Source organism: Odocoileus virginianus, chromosome 16, assembly GCF_023699985.2.
Source record: "Odocoileus virginianus isolate 20LAN1187 ecotype Illinois chromosome 16, Ovbor_1.2, whole genome shotgun sequence".
NCBI lineage: Eukaryota > Metazoa > Chordata > Mammalia > Artiodactyla > Cervidae > Odocoileus > Odocoileus virginianus.
The window spans coordinates 1,977,581-1,997,228 of NC_069689.1; the positions used below are offsets into that span (position 1 = coordinate 1,977,581).

At 38.4% G+C, this 19,648-nt stretch overlaps 1 protein-coding gene across 2 annotated transcripts in view; it reads right to left on the bottom strand.

The window, feature by feature from the left end:
• The window catches only part of HMG20A (high mobility group 20A), a 67,023-nt gene that overhangs the window by 11,034 nt on the left and 36,341 nt on the right, over positions 1-19,648 (bottom strand). For both annotated transcript variants that reach the window (XM_020901072.2, XM_020901071.2), the window contains exons 2-6: positions 16,260-16,352; positions 10,184-10,331; positions 7,370-7,582; positions 4,218-4,350; positions 3,089-3,120 (exon numbers count right to left, since the gene is read on the bottom strand). In XM_020901072.2, the coding sequence (XP_020756731.1) occupies positions 3,089-3,120; positions 4,218-4,350; positions 7,370-7,582; positions 10,184-10,331; positions 16,260-16,348 (615 nt within the window). In that variant the 5' untranslated portion in view covers positions 16,349-16,352. The remainder of the gene's footprint in view (positions 1-3,088; positions 3,121-4,217; positions 4,351-7,369; positions 7,583-10,183; positions 10,332-16,259; positions 16,353-19,648) is intronic.

Below are 19,648 nucleotides of genomic sequence, written 5' to 3' on the forward strand. Positions count from 1 at the left end.
AGTGTGGCGGGCACTGCCAAGAGACCTTAATAAGCCTGGGCTACAGACGCCTGGGTTTCAGTCACAATTCTGCCTCTAACCAATTCAGTAAGTGATTCTGGGACATTCTCTCCTATCTTAGGCAAGTCATTTTCCTCACTGGCAAAATGAGGGGGTCAGGTGAGAGGATTTCTGAGGTCTTAGTAATTTTGATGTGAGCTCGAAAACTGTTTTATGGCATTTGCCATTTTATCCCTAATAGGATAAGAAAAAGGAAATAAGCATGTATTTAGAAATGTGATGTTTCAGGCACATTGCAAGATACTTGCTCTTTTATTAACTTCCTCATAACTCAGTTCAGGCCACTTTATCCAAAGATATATATGTATATATATGTAATGCCCCAACAAAACCTAAGTCATCTTTAAGGTCTGATTCAGTTGCTCCTTTCCATGGGGCTTCTGTGGCTTTTTTTTGTTTTTTCCCACTCATAGTGCTTTCTTATTTTTCTTAATTCTTATTATACTAAGAGGTTATGTGTGGCTGTGTTTAAAAACTGTCAAACCAGTTTTTCAAATTGCAACTGTTTTGAAATTAACTGGTTTAGTAGGATATTATTCAATGAAAAAAAAAAAAAAAAACTGATAAAGTGAGTGACATTAACTGAGTCAACAACCTTACTAAGAGAGCTTTATCCTGACCTGGGCATACACCAGACAGGTTTATAAAGCCTAGTGTATACATATTTGAGAAACCACTGCTGGCTTTCCACCTACTCCCTCCTTTTCTTTGGTTTAACATGTGTCTAATCCTGAAACAGGAATATCACAAAGAGACTTATTCCTTTTCATATACTGCAGAAAGTCCTATCATACTAAAATAACATATTTTATTAAAATGCTTAATTTCTCAAATCAGCAGCAGCAGCTTCTGTGACTGACTAAGTCTTCTAAATCTTTTCTTATTACAACTATTAACTGTATTAGAGGCAAAAAATGCCACATGTGGTTTGGCCAGCAAAATCCATATTGATGAAAGCAGTCAGTCAGTCATTGACTAGAAAATGTGAGATCTAAGATTTTACTGTCCATACTCTCTTTTGTAACTATTAAGGATACAGAAGCTATAAAGGATGCTTAATAGGGAAAAAAAGAAATTTAGAAAATTTATGATATTGGTGGGCAATGAGTAATTATACAAGTATCTGGCAGTATAGAAAACTTATAACACAATTCAATTATGATTTAAAACATATAGTGTACATGGTTTCTCAAGCAAAAAAAAATTCATCCTAATTGGAACAGAGATGTCATATATAACTACATTCATATAGGATTTATATGAAAAATAAAATGTTCATATTTGCCATGCCTCTCACTTTATAATTCATGGATGGTGATAAATCTACTTAAATTGTGAATCTAAAAGTTTTCTCTACATTTTGAAGGTAACCAATACCAAATTAGGTATGAGAGCTACAACTCCATGATAAATAAGTTATTATTTTGAAGAAGTGATTTCCTTGATTTAGTGAAAAACCCAGTGCATGCAAAAGAGTGCATCAGAAAATTCTTTTTGTGTAAGTTTCCACTGTTACTTCAATAAATGGGTTTTGTATAAAAACAAATGAGTTATTTGTGGAAGAACTCCTCCATACAAGAGCATAATGCTAGATGGTATGTGGATGGGTACAGAATGGAAACTAGACCACACATGCCTTCAAAGAGATTATAATCCAAAAGTGTTAATGACAGAAGCACTTGAGTAACTCTGGCATCTTAGCCAGACCAGCTAAGGGCATAAAAGACATATAGAGAGCCGTGAGGTTTAAGGGAAGTTGGAGGAAACAGGAAAAGCCTGAAGGAGAAAATGGAACTTGAAATAGGGTTTGATGGATGACTAGAATTTGGAGGCAAAATTGGATGATACAAGAGGGTGATAAAAAAAAAGAGTGAGGGAAAGAAAGTATGCTCATGAAAGGAAGAATATGAGCACAGGCATGAGGCAGGAAAGGATGGGGCACTTAGAGGACAGTTAGTATTTTTTAAGTACGTAAGATATACATGGACAGTTTGGGAGTTTGGAATGGACATGTACATACTGCTATATTTAAAACAGATAACCAACAAGGAACTACTATATGGCACATGGAACTCTGCTCAGTGGGTGGCAGCCTGGAGGGGAGGGGCGTTTGGGGGAGAATGGACACTTGTGTATGTAGGGCTGAGTCTCCTTTGCTGTTCACCTGAAACCATCACAACATTGTTATTCAGCTATGCCCCAATACAAAATAAAAAGCTTAACAAAAGAGACATAGAGGAGTTAGGTTATTTGGAAAGGGAAATTGGCACTTAATTACAGAAAACCCTGGTTGCTGAGTTTGAATGTGATTTGGTAAGCAATGAGGAGTCACTGAACATTTTCATGCATGAAAATACCACACATTTTATTTTTGTACAATCATATATTAACCATAGACTAAATATATATTTAAAGCTCTCTATGCAACACAGCCAACACACATAGGCGTCAATCCTATACGGGAACACAGATAAAAATCCTATTGCTGAAACTGAACCAAACTGGGGGGGTGGGGGGCGGCGGAGGGAAGACCAGTAAACAAATATGTGCCAGGGAAGAAAGGAGGCATAGAAATCAAGATATTGTCACTTGTGCTCTGCAGATGCTGTAAGCTGAATAGTGCATTTTAACTAAATGCTGGATTTCCTAAATAACAACTTTCTGAGAGTTAGAATATAGTATCTGGTGATGATAAACTATGGTCAAGTTATAGCTTTTAGTTGGTCCCCATTTCTATACATCACTCCAGATTCCAGCCATCTTCAGCATTTAAAGCCAGTAAAATTCTTGGACCACAAGAAAGGACTAGAGTTAGGGGCTTTAGTTCAAGAACAGACTCATGACATAAGTGTCTGCCATATGCTAGGAATCCTTAAGCTAAAGGCAACTAACTCAATCCTAATTACAGGACAGAAAATGCTCTGCCATTCATTAAAAAACAGTCCAATAGCATTTCAAACAGCATCATGATTATATACATATATCACATGTACACACATACACACAATGGAGACAGAAAGTTAATTACCTCATGATCATGACTGGCCTGTCGGGCTGCATCTAAAAATATGAAAGAACAAGAATATTAAGCTGAAAAACAAAACAAAATAAAAAAAAAATACTTAAGGAAATGACCGTGCCAAAATACAGAAACTGCTGGTATATGTGGGTTCTCAAAACATCATATTTTCTCTAATAGCTTTATTAATCAGTCAACAAGAGTTAAAGGGAACCCCGTCTTATAGGTTATGCAATTCAACGGAAGAGAAACAGCAGACACAGTCCTCACCTTTAAGGAGAACAGGGTGGGAGAGTGGACAGGAAACACATGCCAAAGGCTGTTTGCACAACATTACAGTTTAGCAGGCAAGATGCCCAAATGTGGAGAAGACGCAATAGCTAAGGAATGACAGGCTGTTATGAGTGGGGCTTCTTTCTTTGGCAGTGTTCCCTGAAAAAGGGGAACTTTAGCAATACTTTAACAGTGTGATGAACAATTTTACAGAAAACAAAAGATCCATGAAGACCAGGATCTTCTGTATCTTGTTTACCTTTGCATCGTTAATGCCTAGGTGAGATCCTGATATGTAATAGGAGGTGTTCAACACATTTTTTTAATACATGCAAATAAGAATGAGTGAATTAAAAAGATTTATCACTGGAAGCTGGGAGAAATGATCACATGAAAGGTTTAGAGGTGTTAGTGAAAGTGTTAGTTGCTCAGTCGTGTCCGACTCTTTGCAACCCCATGGACTGTAGCCTGCCAGGCTCCTCTGTCCATGGGATTCTCTAGGCAAGAATACTGGAGTGGGTTGCCATTCCCTTCTCCAGGGGACTTTCCCAACCCAGGGATCAAAGCTGAGTCTTCTGCATTGCAGAGAAATGCCTACAGTGGAAATAGAAGCAGCAGCACAGGCAACTAAAAGGGGTCTTGGAGTACAAGTCAAACTGTTGATCCTGGATATGGAAACCCAATTGAAATTTCTAAATAAGAGTAGTGTGATTTTAATAAATGTTGAAGATGATGCTTTAAGTGAATCTAGTATAATAGAGAAATGATAGAAACATATCTTTTATCTTTATTGCTCTAATAGTAGACTTTATGACACTCCATCATGCAAAACAAACTACAAATATATTTGATTCTGGTCTGATACCTTGCCTATGAGATTTGCCTTTCTGACGATCCTGGGTTTTCCTGCTGAAAACCTTGTAGGCCTCAGTCTTCTGATACTGCTCCAGTTCCTTCATGTAACGCTCCTTATCTCTGTCTGCCTCATCAAGGTAGCGCTAGGAAAGAAATGTGGAATTATTTTCAAGAAATAGATCTTACTGAGGTACAATAGCAAAGAACTCTTTGAAGAAAACAAAAGATAATTAGAACATGGAAAGAAGAGTAAAAGTGGAATAAACTTTTGAGCATTACAAAAAAAAAATCATGTGAAAAAAGTCTGTCTCAATTATAAAAGAAAAAGGCAATTTTGACTTTTTAGACTATTGCCTTTTTTAACTAACTGAAGACAAGTTCTATTGAGGTCATTCTCATAAAAAATTCACAAGAAGATTATGGTTCTTCCTCTAATCCTATAGATAGAAGTATACATGGCCACTAGAGTCCTCAACACACCACATAGGCACACTTAAATCTTCCCAGGGGAGAGGATGGAATATTACTCTGTTTCTTTATCCCCAACCCATTCTGAGGGGATGATCTCATACATCAATTTGCCTTTTAAGAGCCAGGAGAGAGGAGACACAAAGAACATAAAAAAGAATGACCTCATCCTATGGACCTAAAGTGGACTACTATGAGAGAGCCTGTATCTATATGCCTTGTGCTATTAATTATTTAAACAAAGTTCATTGATCTACTAGGATAATTTTGTTTAATGCCTTGTACTTTTCATTCATCAATTAGGTTTAAGAAATAGAGTAGAAAAATACTGCTTCTAAATGAACACAAACTAGAGTCAGAAATTATGTTAATAGCCTTGTCCCACACAAAAGCCAGATATAGAGGACACCCTGGCCAAATCTGGGGCAATTTAAGTATCAAATTTACTTAGTAATAATTTATAAACCATTGGGAAAAAGAGAGATTCATATGCCTATACCAATAGTAAATAAATACACAAATACATAAATGGAGAGAGGAAGAGGGCTCTTGCTTAGAATGCCAAGGGTCAACCAGCACATGTGAAGTGAGTGCCAGAGTTGGAAAATCATCATTTTGCAATCATCATGGTAAAGATTAGATCAAGGAGAAGTTATTAATGACTGCTAAATCTAGGGAAAATTCTGAAATGGAACAGACTATTTGCATGTTCTTAAAATGTCTCTGCACAGACTGCTTCTTAATTATAAGAGAAAGTGAAAAACTTTACTGAGTGAGCAAAATTAACATTACCAACAAGAAATAAATGACATTGTGTGCCTGCATATGCGATACTGTGAGAAGGGCCAACACCATCTATGCAGTTTTCTGACCAAGAATGCATGACCTCAATCTAATCATGAGGAAACATCAGACAAATATAAAATGAGGAATGTTCCGTTAAGAGTAAACAAAAGGAGGGGGAGGAAGAGAGAGATATGGTATTCTTTTCAATGTCATAAGAGACAAAGAAAGGTTGTGGAAATATCCTGGATTAAAGGAATCTAGAGATTTGACTGCTAAACACAGAACCTGAACCCTGGACTGGAATCTGAACTGGAGGGGGAAATGTTACAGAGGAATGATGTTAGGTCAACTGACAGAACTGGAATATAGATGGTAAGTTAGATAGAAGTATTGTGTTCATATAAAATTATGAGGTTGCTAACTGTGGTTAAGTGAGAGAATGTGTCTAAGGAAATTCACACTGAAATATTTAAGGGTAAGGGGCCATGATATATGTATGTAACTTAGATGAAAAAATTTAAAAAAAAATTGTGTGTGTTTGTGTGAGTGAGTGTGAGAGACAGAGAGAAAGAAAGAGTACATGCCCAATCTTGCCCAGGAGAGTATTTTCAAATAAACATTTTCAATATTTGCAAATAAAAATTTGAGAACAAATACTTGCCCTAACTAGTTATCACTCCATTATCTGAAAAATTTTAAACAATGAGCATGTATTAATTTTGAAATAAAAAAATTAAAAAAGAGAAAAGAGTAATTACTATGTACAGCTCATGATCTCTGTCTAGCCCTTTATACATTAGAGCTGAAACAATGGATGATATACACTGCTTTCTATTAGCTTGCCACCACAAACACAGAGCTTCAAGTTGCAACTCAGTCTGATCTCTTTGAAATCTTTTTGAATTCAGTTAATTCCCAAGAGTGTTTTTCATTTGGTTTAATTTGTTTGTAATCCTTTTTAAGGCATGTAGGACATAAAAAGAATTACAGATATACTTCAGATGCTGAGAATGCTGGGAACTTTTAACCCCAAACCACTTCAACATCATTACCATCACATTACTTTTGTGGCATTTCAGTCAGTTTGTGGCTATCTTGTCCTTGCTGCTAAGTTGCTTCAGTCGTGTCCGACTCTGTGCAACCCCATAGACAGCAGTCCACCGGGCTCCCCCATCCCTGGGATTCTCCAGGCAAGAACACTGGAGTGGGTTGCCATTTCCTTCTCCAATGCATGAAAATGAAGTGAAAATGAAGTCGCTCAGTCGTGTCCGACTCTTAGCGACCCTATGGACTGCAGCCTACCAGGCTCCTCCATCCATGGGATTTTCCAGGCAAGAGTACTGGAGTGGGGTGCCATTGCCTTCTCCCTTCCTCTCAAATCTCTCTAATGGATTTGTTTCAGTTTGGCAATAGGGTTAATTTCTGTCTTGGAGGGAAGAGAATTCAAATAGTTCTTGCTTTATTTTCCATGGTAGGTTCAATTTACCAGGACTCCACTTATTAAAGCAGTTAAATCTTTTTCTTAAAATTCTTATGTGAACAGCAGAATTTTATCAAAATTCTCATTTAACTCATTACTTTTCATTTAATTCAGCAGGATAAATCATATTGATAGATTTCTTAATATTGAACTACTTTTTACAGAAGTCTTATATGAACTCAGTGTATAAAGCAGATAAAAGTGGAGCTGCTTTGGTTGAGGTTGCTCACATGCCTGCAGCAAACCCTGGAAGAGCATAAAAACTACTGTGCTAAATAAAAGGACTAGGAAGGACATTGCTCTTCTGGTCTCCTAGGTATCATGACAAAAGTTAAGAATCAAGAGTCCATTCTCTTTGCTTTTCTGACAAAAATTATTTTTGAGACAGAATCAAAATCAAGCAAAGGATCAGGAATAGGAACAATTACCTGTTTTTCCTCCGGAGGAAGTTTACTCCATTCATTGCCTAACATCCTTGTAATTTCTGGAAATGGGACTTCTGGCCTCTTTGCTCGAAGCTGCTCTCGACGCTCGTTCATGAACCGAACATATCCTGTAAGAGGGGATTTGGGTGCATTGCTGTCTCTAAGAGGTTTCTTTCTCTTTCTTCCTTTGGACCAACCTCCTCGTTTACTTCTTTGCTGCAAAACAAGTCAAAATTAAAAAACCCCAAATCAAATTACAACAACAAAAATTTTCCCAGTAACGCAACAATGAACACTGACAAACAAAACAGGATTAAGAAGTGCATTTTCTCACCATTAAGGCCCTGCATAGTCAAAGCTCTCCAAATCTGTTATAGGAACAAAAGACTGCAATGCAGCCTGCAGGAAGGGACTCCAGATGGTTCACCTGCAGACCTTTTTATGTACCACGCTACACACTGTTTCACTAAGGGGCCATTTTAGCGCTAATCCCAACAGATAAGAATAAGGAGTACTGGGGTTTTCCTGGTGACCCAGTAGTTAAGAATTCGCCTTGCAACGCAGGGGACACCAGTTTGATCTCTGGTCTGGGAAGATCAGCCCATGTGCCACAGCTACTGAGCCTGTGTTCTGGAACTTATGAGCTGCAACTACTGAGACCATGTGCTGCAACTACTGAAGCCTGTGTACCCCGAGCCTGTGCTTGCAACAAGAGAAGCCCCTGCAATGAAAAGCCCATGAGCTGCAACTAGAGAGTAGCCCCTGCTCTCTGCCAACTAGAGAAAAGCCTGAGCATAGCAGTGAAGACCCAGCACAGCCAAAAAAAAAAAAAAAAAGTGAATATTAAAAAAACAAAACAAAGCAAAAGGGTAAGGTACCCCTACCACAATCACATAAATAAGCTCTGGCCTTCATATGCACTTAACAAAGCCTGACTCCTGCCAGGGGAATATTCTAGATGAGAAAGGCAGCACACACACAGCACTGTGCCAGGGCAGCTGACCTTGCTACAGTAGGTCAGAACAAGATGCTGTCACATGCACTTTTGACAATAAAAGAAGAGACAAGCTGTAACACTGGGATTAAAGTCATTATTAGGGTCTTTCTCACTGATATCATTCAAAGATCAGTTTATTTCCCACAGCAGGTAGCACTATAGAATTTAAAATTAATATATAAGACTTAGAAAAATTTAGCAACTATAATATATCCAGAATGAAGACTAGTTCTTTGGCTTGATTTATTTCTTAAGATGTTTATTTTATAAATCAGAGGTTTTATATGTTATTAAAAGATGAAATCACTGCTCCCCAGCCCTCACCCCCCCAAAGTTTAAAGGACTGAAGTACCACTAATGTTTACCACAGCTTTTTTCTTTGTCCTTTTAAACAAGATACAAGGTACTTTTGCTTCATAATTTTACAAATACATATAGCCTATCAGTTAATAAAGGTTTATGGATATAAGCATTTTTATTTCAGAGGAGAGAAAGATAATCAAAATGAGATGAAAATATCTAAATATCAATTACCATACCGTACTCCTTCAAATATATATACAATGGTATGATAATTTAGCACTGGGCAAATGATATATTTGGTAACAGTTGTTGTTGTTGTTTTTGTTTTGTAACCCTAGTAACATTTAACATTAAAGCTACTAAGGATTTAAGATGTTTAAGAAGTTTTAAGCATTCATCATGAGGCTTCTCAGGTGGTGCAGTGGTAAAGAATCTGCCTGCCAACCTGTAGGAGATACAAGAGACCCAGGTTCAATCCATGGGTCAGGAAAATTCCCTGGGGTAGGAAATGGCGACCCACTCCAGTATTCTTGCTTGAAAAATCCCATGGACAGAGGAGTCTGGGGCGCTGCAGTCCATGGGGCTGCAAAGAGTTGGACATGACTAAGTGACTGAGTATACAACACACACAAGCATTCATCATAATCTTTAAGAATGCCAATGTAGAAAGAATCAGCTTTTTCAAAATGAGAATAAAGACAAAAATCAATGGTGGTACTCTTCTATGGCTTAAAAAAAAAGTACCTTAAAACACAGACAATGTAATCAGTCATTTGTGAGAAACACTCGGAGTCCAACAAGGGCATGACTGCCCTTGTGTGAATTAGAAAAAGATGCCTTCTATGGGCGGAGAAGGCAATGGCAACCCACTCCAGTACTCTTGCCTGGAAAATCCCATGGACGGAGGAGCCTGGTAGGCTGCAGTCCATGGGGTTGCAAAGAGTCGGACACAACTGAGCGACTTCACTTTCACTTTTCATTTTCATGCAATGGAGAAGGAAATGGCAACCCACTCCAGTGTTCTTGACTGGAGAATCCCAGGGACGGTGGAGCCTGGTGGGCTGCCATCTATGGGGTCACACAGAGTCGGACACGGACTGAAGTGACTTAGCAGCAGCAGCAGCAGCAGCAGCCGCCTTCTATGGGAGAGAGAATGACCTGGCAAATCGTGTGGACCTTTGGGGATATAAGCTGCAGGTGAGCAGTATGTGGTCTTGAGTAAGCGCATGTAGACTCCTCATTAATTACTTATTTAATTTAATCATTCAACTTATTCAGTAAGCATTTGAGCATCTAATCTGATGCAGGTATAAATTTTCTTGGCAGGGGATAAAGAAGAGTCTACTTGTCTCTATATCATTAAAAACATTAATATGATTCTATGTAAAAGAAGAAATATAAAACAGAATATTTTGCAGAATGGAAGGCCAGAGGATGAACACCTCAATCAACTCCCTTGCTGACTGCTTCTTTAGAAGCCTCAGAGACCAGTAACAAGAGGAGATGCTTCAGCTCACCTCATCTTCATGCCTCTGTTCACTGCCTTCTGCTGTATTTGAAGATTCATTCTGAAGCAGCTGACCTTGGGAGAGATCCTCTACAAATTCTGGATTATTGGTGGATGATGTGGCTCCACTACTATATGGAGCCTCTGGGTGGGTTAACCTGCAGAATGATCGGCAGAGTGGAGAAGTTTAGTATCAGCAGCATCAAAACCTCCTACTTATCAAGGTTCAAGACACATTTCACTGTTAGGAAAATCACATGCCAGCCCTTGAATTAATTCCCCACCTCATTCTGTATAAATGTAAATAAACCATATCTCCATAGCAATTATAGAACACTTTTTAAAAGGTTTCAGTGTTTGATTAGACTAGCTCAGTTCCAAGAAGAAGTCTCCTACTAAAAACAACTATAATCTTTCTCCCGCAAATTACCTCTCTCCTCAATGGAGACTTTACATTTTAGCTCTGAGCATGCAGCTGACTTTTATGTGATACTTTTCATGTACCTCCAATGTGATAAAAGGAAAATACTATTAATGGAAAAGAATAGGAATGGGAGTTGTAGAGGCAGTTTGCCCCCTATCACAAAAGAGAGAGTTCTTTAAGGGCACAAGAAATTTCTCTTACAGTACAGTCCACAGGCTATTTCTTCTGTAGGATTATAGTGTTTGTTGACAATGAGATCATCTAAGAACAATATTATCAAGTTCAGAAATTCAGGTATAAACATTAATAAGTCAGAGATACACACTTCTGTTCCTACCATTCTGTTCCAGATGAGTCAGCAAACCTCATCTTTCTGAAAAGTGGATTCAAGGTACAGATGATGGTTGGATCTCAGATGGAGTTACACCCTAACTAAACATTTAGATAAAGGAATGGAAATAAAGGTAACACCATGTGCTAGGGAGTTTGGGGTTTGGGGCAGGTAGTGGGGAAGGTGGAGGAAGATGTATAAGAGAGCAATATTCAGTCATTATTCTGGAAGAATGTATACTTTATAGGGCTACAGAAAATACTTACAATACAAGTAGTGAGGTCTATAAAACATGCCACAAAGGTACAGTAGAGGGGATGAGGACTTTTATATATATGGAGAGAATGTTAAGAAAGAGTTTACAGAGGAGAACTTAAAAGATGAATAGGCATTCATTAGGTAAACAATGGATTGTAAACATGTAAATGTTGACTATGGCCCACCAGGCTCCTCTGTCCAAGGAATCCTCCAGGCAAGAATACTGGAATGGGTAGCCATTTCCTTCTCCAGGGGATCTTCCTGACCCAGGAATCTAACCTGGGTCCCTGCATTGCAGGTGAATGCTTTACCATTTGAACTACCAGAAAAGCCCTAGGTAAACAACATTATTACAGGTAGAAAGAACAGGGTATAATGGGAGAAAGGGAAACTTTTCAGGAGGCTACTGCAAAAGACTGAGTGAAAGACCAGGGCAAGTGGGAGAAAAGGGGAGAAAAAGCTAAGGGATAATTAAGAGCCAAAATGATAGAATGAATATAAATAGTGAGGGAAAAAGAAGAGTCAAAGGTAATTCTGAGGTTTCTAAATTGGGTGATAATGTACTATTAACCAAGGTAACAACTGGAGTGTGTGTGTGTACACACGTGTGTAAGACACATTAAGATGGATAAGTTAAGACAGATCAGAAAATGATAAGCTTGAAACATAATTCCTGGCATAATTAAGTGGAGCTGTCCTGTAGACAACTGGACACATGTCCTGAGAGAACAGAAGTGAAGAAAAGGCAGGAGACGCTTCAGGAGGCATCAGTTCATGGAAATACTGGGAAATGTTAGGTGTTTCTCCAGAAAGATAGTGAGAAGAAAAGCCACGATAGAACCCTGTTGGAACAATACTTTAAGATCAAGTGCTACACGAGCTGAGAAAGACTAAGGAAGGTATGAAGAGATCTAAGAGACAAGAGAGAAAACTGTTACAGAGGCCAAGGTGAGAAGACTTTTGAGAAGGGGTTTTACACAAGCAAAAAGTTGCAGATGTCACATAAGATAGGCTTAAAAATATCAGCTAAGTTTGAAGATCTGAAGGAGTTCAACTGTACTCCTGTACTTGAAGGGAGTCCAGTTTTAGTGGAGTTATGGGAATAAAAACCAGATTACAGTGGGCTGAGAGACGAATGAAAGTAGATACAGACTCTCCTGGAGAGGAAAGAAATTTTACTTCTCTGATCCTTTCCAGAGAAAATCGAAGATTTAAACTAGGAGGATCCTACATTTTTGAGGTTCTTTGAAAAATGGTAAATAAGAGAAGTTATTAACTCAATGCTAATCATGTTCTCTGAAAAAGAGCTGCCATCAGAGATTCAGTTTGATCTTGGCAGCTTTGTTTTCCAAATATTTCAATCATTTTGGATATCGTATGATGTCTTTTTCTTTCACTGTCATCCTTCATTTTAACTGTGCCATCAGATTTTAAGTTACTAACTCTTGCACATTCTTATTTTAGTAAAATATGAAAACTACGTTTGGGAACAAGTACCCATTCCGTGAGTGCTTTGATTGAAATGAACAGGAATCAGAGGTAGTGGTCAAAAGTGTCAAATGCTTAGAGATGACAAATTGAATACAGACTGGGGAAAAAAGAAAAAGGCTCTTTAGTTCCAATGAATGAACTGTCCAAACTCTTAGTTAAAGCCAACAACCCTTCCATTTGTGCGCTGGATCCCACACCCACTGGCCTACTCAAAACCAGGTTTTCAGCAATTCTGCCCTCTCTGGCATCACCAATTCTTTCCTCTTTACTAGATCAGCCTAATCAGCAAACAAATACAGTATTATTAGTCTTATCTGGGGAAAAAAAAAAAAACGTTCTTGATTCCACTTCATTTTTCTCCTTCCTTTATGGAACTGTTTATACAGAAGCTTCCTGAACCAGGGGTGATACGTTCCAAGATCCCCAGTGGATGAGCAGATAATACTGAACCCTGTTTTCTGTTCATGTCTTCCACCCACAAATTCAATGCCTTTCTTAACTAAGCACTTATCATGCACTGTGGCCACAACTCTTGCAGTTTGATACTTGATAGCAAAAATGGCACAAATTTCTTTTTCCTTCTTCACAATTTCACAGAAGATTCATTCTTAACACAGATCTCAGTAACCTCAGCATATTATTATTTTTTTTTTCTTTCCTTATTAAGTCAAGAACTCTCACCTTTTCACTTAAAGAAAGCACATTACGGCTTCTCTTTGGCATATCTGAACTGACAGCACCACTACTTTTGCTCTTTGGAGCCATTATTAAGTAAAATAAATGTTACTTGAACACAAGCACTGAGATACTGTGACAGTCAATCTGATAACAGAGGCAACCACCAAGTGACTTAACAGGTGGGATACACCAGACAAAGTGATGATTCACGTCCCAGGCAGGTGGGACAGTGTGAGATTTTATCATACTATTCAGAATAGTGGGCACTTTAAAACTTATGAACTGTTTATTTCTAAAATTTTCCATTTAGTATTTTCCAACTACGGCTGATAGTGGCAGGTAACAGAACCCATGGAAAGTGAAACCATGGATGAGGGGATGAGGGGCACTTGCTGACTTTTAGTTGTTTGTATTGGGAAGAACTGTTTATAGTTATTGACTTTAATTTGTCTCCCTTCATTCTATCTTAAACCCAACCCAAAGGAGATAAATGTTTACAACTCTTGTCAAGATCACCAATGACCTCCATGCTAAATCCAAAGTCATTTCTCAGACCTCATCTTACCTGATCTTCCAGAAGTATTTGACACAGTTCATCTCTTGCTTTTCCTTGAAGTACATTTTTTACCTGCTTCCCAGGACCCTGTACATCCCTGGTTTTTCTGATACCTTTTTGGGTACCGCCTTGAGTCTTCTTTGCTGACTCTTCCTCTTCTCCCTGACTTGTAAATGCTGGAATATCCCCAAATTCAAGTGTCAGATCTCTTCTCTTTTCTCCCTACACAGTGCTCATCATCATTCATCTGATGATCTCAACCAGTTTCACGGCCTTAAGTGTCAGCTGTAATATGCTGATCAATTCCCAAGTTTCTTTTTTCAATCTAGATAGCCTGTAACTTTAGAGCTCTGTGTCAAGCTGCCTATCTGACATCTCTGCTTGGATATCCAATAAGCATCTCAATTTTAAAATCTCCAAAACCAATCTAACATTCCCTCCTCCACTTGCTCAGTGTGTGCCATCTAATGCAATGGCTATTCCATCCCTTCAAGTTGCTTAAGCCAAAATTTTGGAGCTTGTCTTTGACTGCTTTTTTCTCCTTTCTCACATCTCATCTGGTCTTTCAGGCAAAACCTGTTTGGCTTATCTTCAAAATATATCTAGAATTCTATACTTTTCACCACTCCCCATTTCTATAATCCTTGAAACCCACTCTAATGAGGTTTTTTCCCCTACTACTCTGCCAAAAATACTGTTGTCACTAGTGAAGTGCTTTGAGTCATCTCTCGAATTATTTTAGAACCCAAACTGGTCTCCTGCTTCAGTCCCTGCTCCCTTCACTCTTTTCTCTATATATCAGCCACGGGGATACTATTTAAAAATGTCAGATCACATCATTTTTTGCAAAACCTCCTCACACTTTTGCACCTCACTCAGAGGGACAGTTAAAGTGATTACTCTGACCCATAGGGTCCTACAGGATCTAGTCCCTTGCTACTCAAAGTACCGGCCTCACACCAGTGGCACTGGTATCATCTGGGAACTTAATAGGATGTAGAATCTCTGGTCTTAACTCAGACTTTCTGACTCAGCATTTGCATTTTAATAAGATGTCCAGGCAATTCATAAGTGCATTAAAGTTTGAGAAACACACTGATGAAGCCTATACCCTCCCCCTGGTATACTCTGCTCCAGTCATACTGGCCTCTCAGCTATTTCTGAAAGGAAGAAACACTCCTACCTCAAGGCTTTCCCACTCACTACTTCCCTCTGCCTAGAATAATCTTTGCCCATAATGTAGGTAGTTACTTTACTTTCTTCAGGTTTTTATTCGAGTCACTTGTAAAGCCTTTCTGGGCCATCTTATCTAAAACAGCACCCCAAGCCCTTCCTGTTCCCCTTCCTGACTGTATTTTTTAATCCATAGTTCTTATCAATGTATTATGCAGCTTACTTCTTTATACTTTCTATTGTCTGACTTCCCCATAGAATAGGGGTTAGAATTTTTGTAATTTTTGGATATTTTGGTTATTCTGCTTAGTATTTAGCAGCTAGAATGGTGGCACACACAGCAGACACTCAGAACATTTTTACTCTACAAACTGGATTCAGCAAGTAGGCAGCCTTTAGCAAAGTCTTGGAGAACAGTTTCATCTGAATAGAGTCAGATGGCAGATATTAATGAGTAAAGAATGTCAGGGAAGGAAACAGAATTATAAAGAGTAGTCTATTTTTAAAGAGCTATAAAGGATATTAAAATAATTCATCTTAGGGATTAGCTAGCACTTCAATCTATTAGTGAATACATTTCTTCCTTGGCAAATAATATCTAAGTAGAAAAGATAAACATTCAAGTGGAACAGAGATTGTCAATAGAAGAGGGACTATTGCTATTAGCCCTTTTCTATATTTCTTCATATATGTGCCCAAAAATACCAAAGAAAGGAGTTGGGGTGTTGGGGGTGGTGCGTGTTGGGAGAAAGAGAAGTAAGGTAGAGCTCCTAGGCATCCTGAATAAAGAACCATAACTAAAAATCTGATCTTAAAAAAATCTGATGTTTGGGGAAAAAATTATTTTAATATTTGTGGCAATTCAGACAGAAAATGAATTTGCTTTTTGCAGCTAGCCCTGTGGCAGGTATTTCCTTAATGGTGATCATGTGGCCAGGAGTCCTGTTCCCTAGATCCCATAGTACTGCTGTTCCAGTTCACAGGAACCAGCACTGCAAATGATGGCTGAATGCAGATATCAAAGCAGTTTACAACAGCTCCCATTCTCTTGGCAAAGCATAACAAACGTACCTTCTATTTTTATGATATAAGACGACCTCTTTAGCACCTTATACATTATCAGAATCTGTTTTGAAGCCTAGGCAGAGGCCCAGTGTCCCAAAGCAGGTGCTTACCCAGTTGAAGCCAGATCATTACTCTCCTTGGAGCCATCTTCATCTGCAAAAAGGGGAGGCAGAGTGGAACTAGTCATCAAGGTTTCCATCTCTCTGGAAGGAAGAGAGAATTAAAAAAAAAAAAAAGGCTTAATTATTTCCAGTTCAAGTTGCACATATTTAAGAGCCAGACTTCCTTAACCTTTATCACATCAGCAGCAGAAGAGAAACTGACCTAAATATTTTCTTGACTTGGACACATCAATTTAAACTTTATGGTTAATAGGCTTTTAACCCTGGTCTTACCAACTGACCAGGGTAAAATCAGATTTTAAAAATCGGGACACAGTTTGGAAAATTCCTTTTTGTTCATTCAGAATATCTTCAAAACTATTCTGTATTTGCTGTAAAAATCGCTAAGCAGAGTAAACTCAGAAGCACTGCAACTCTGAGCAAACTATTCAACCTCTTTGAGATACAATTTCACCATCTTAGACACAGACCAAATTGCTGACTTAACCCACAGGGTTATTGTGAAGGATTAAACTGAAAGTGCTTCATAAATAGAGAAAAGGTGAGATGGTAAGTGCTTTGAGTATTATTATACAAAGAAAGGTATTGTTATTAAAACATTATGAGTTCTCAGTCCCAGATGAATCATCCTTAGCTTAAATGGTGACAAACTGAGCCTTCCAAAAGGAAATAATGCAAAGGAAGTGGAGGATGGAAGGCATACTGATGTGGTTCAAAATTAAAGAAACCACACTTCCAGGTCAGAAATATGCTCCACATCACCATGATGACCAGCAGTGGAAATAGCATGCACCTGGGCACAGGAAATAACTAAGCTTAACTGAAGAAAGCAAATAAATCACAAGAATTTGAGGTTATCGGACTGAAAGGATAAAAGGACAAAGTGACAAAGAGAGTAATTTCATTTAGCATACTGCTACAAAGAAAGATTTTTCCCTTTCAAGGCTTAACACCAAGGGCTTCACCCCACAGAGCTGAAAGCAGAAGCCTCCCATTCACAGTGAAAGTGATATTCAAACAAAACATTCAACAGTGACCCCAAACAGCTACTTAAGTAGAACTGCAAACCACTCAAGAAAAAAAAATGCCTTAATCAACTGGGAGAATGAGAAGCCGGTTATGAAAACTCACTCAGGAGCTCTCTTAGCAGTTCTGTCAGGTGCTGCTGCTAAGGAGACCTAGTGAAATAGCAATTATAAGGAAAGCACAGAGCCCAGGCAGAGCGAGGATTCACCCCACTGAGGTGGTAACATGAAGAAAACGCTGGTGACACCGATGCCATATTCTGAAGTTCAATGTAATAATTTACTTCCAAAATGATAACACTGATTTATTTCTCATTCTTACTTATTTTCTTGTTTTCATTTCTTTGTTACTTAGCAGACCAAATTCCACAAATAGCTTAATGTGAAAAAATGCATCTCTGTATATTCACCACTCATTATAGTGTGGGTAGAGCATGGAAGGCAGAGAGGAACTTCCCACTCAACCACAGAGTAAGGAGTTTGTTCCATGTACAGGGATCTTGCTAATGCGTTTCAATTCCTTCAGGAGAAGGGGCTTACAAGGGGCTCTAACAAATAGCGCACAGTTCCATTCATTCTACAATAATCTTGACACATGTTTTAGTTCACATTATGCACAGACTAGATGAGAACCCAAGCTTTAAGGGCTGCTAACATCACCTTATACCAATATTCATTTTACCAAAAGAAAATTAATCAATTAGATGCCATACAGCCTAATTATAAACCACAAACATTCAAATAACCAGATTTATATCCACAAACCTCAAAAGAACTCACTTAACTGACTTCCTTCTAAAAGTCTTCTTAGAAGTAAAGGACTTCTCAAGAGCTTCAAGATTTAGCATCTGAAGCTCTTGTCACCCCATCTAAACCTAAGAAGAAGATATGTTATCTGGTGGGGGACAAATGAAGTATCTTTTTTTTTTTAATGTGGATCATTTTTAAAGTCATTATTGACTTTGTTACACTACTGCTTCTGTTTTATGTTTTGGTTTGGTTTTTTAGTCGTGAGGCATTTGGGATCCTAGTCTGACCAGGGGTCAAACCCACATCCCCTGCATTCTTAATCACCAAACCGCCAGGGAAGTCCCTGAGGTGTCTTTTCATTGACTATGCCAATGTGATCCTCTTAGAATGTTTCCCAGATATCATCGGTCATTTTTGAAATATGGGGAGGCAGCTGGACAACACAACCTTAACAACACATAAACAGACCATATAAACAAAGGAAGTTCAGAGAACACACATTTCTTGTTGTTGTTGCTTTTTTCCTCCCTCTTAAGTGTGTTTTACTCAACCCATATGGTTTCAGATATAGTTTCTCTAGTGTTACAGAATAGTCAGGTCCCTAAGAAATGAGTGAGTAATAAAGTGGGTGGAAGGTTAAGGGGCCAAAATCAACAAAAGAAGGAAATGAGGAAAAAGTCCAGTGAAACTCTAAGGCCTCTAAACTAGTTCAGTAAGTTGGAAAATAAAATGATTCCTGAGAATTGGCTGAAATCCTGTAAGAATCTGCTTTCATATGGTCCATGAGGGGGTGATTCAAGCTGAATCACAGTTACCAAGCCACTGATGGCCAAAAGCCCTTCAGTGTAGCATCTGTGCCTGATAACATCCCAGTACAGGGGTCATACTGAACTTGGAAATTCTATGCAAAGCACTTAAGCTGTGTAATGAATACTGCTCTGGAAGGGGAAAGAAGAGAAATACACACAAAGGCAAGGCAATATACAAGTTTGGTTTTCCACTTCATTTTACAGAAACAAGTATATCATGCAGATGTTTTCTTGCAGAAGGGATTCACCCACAGAAGGATTCCACCTGGAGGCTTCAAAAATAGTATTACCTTGGGGCTGACACTTTGACTGTGGCTTTGGAAATGAAAAAATCCCTTCTAGTACTAATATTAATACTCACTGAAAAAAAAAACAACCTGATGTATAAAACAGAGTGCCAATTTAAGATATTTTAATAGCAATTACAAAAACTGTTAACACAAATTACATTAAGCCACTAATCATACTCAGAACATGTCTTTGGTCAATACAGAGCCAGAATAAAGGAACTCAGGTAGAGCTTAAGAAATGTTCTTCAACTAAGCTTTTTCTACTAATAGTAGCCTTTCCCAACAGAAAAATGATCTCACCAGTGAGACTGCATTATTCTTAATATGCTGGACAATGCTGGAAGGAGAATTTGTACTTGTGTTTTCTGAAGTTGGCTCTTTGCAAGTGCCCTTTCCCTATCTCACATATGTTAATCCTACGTCATCAAGCCCTCTCACGGAGACACATCACACTCCTTCCCTACCACACCAGCCCCAACTATACACACGTCAGAGTTAAGAGG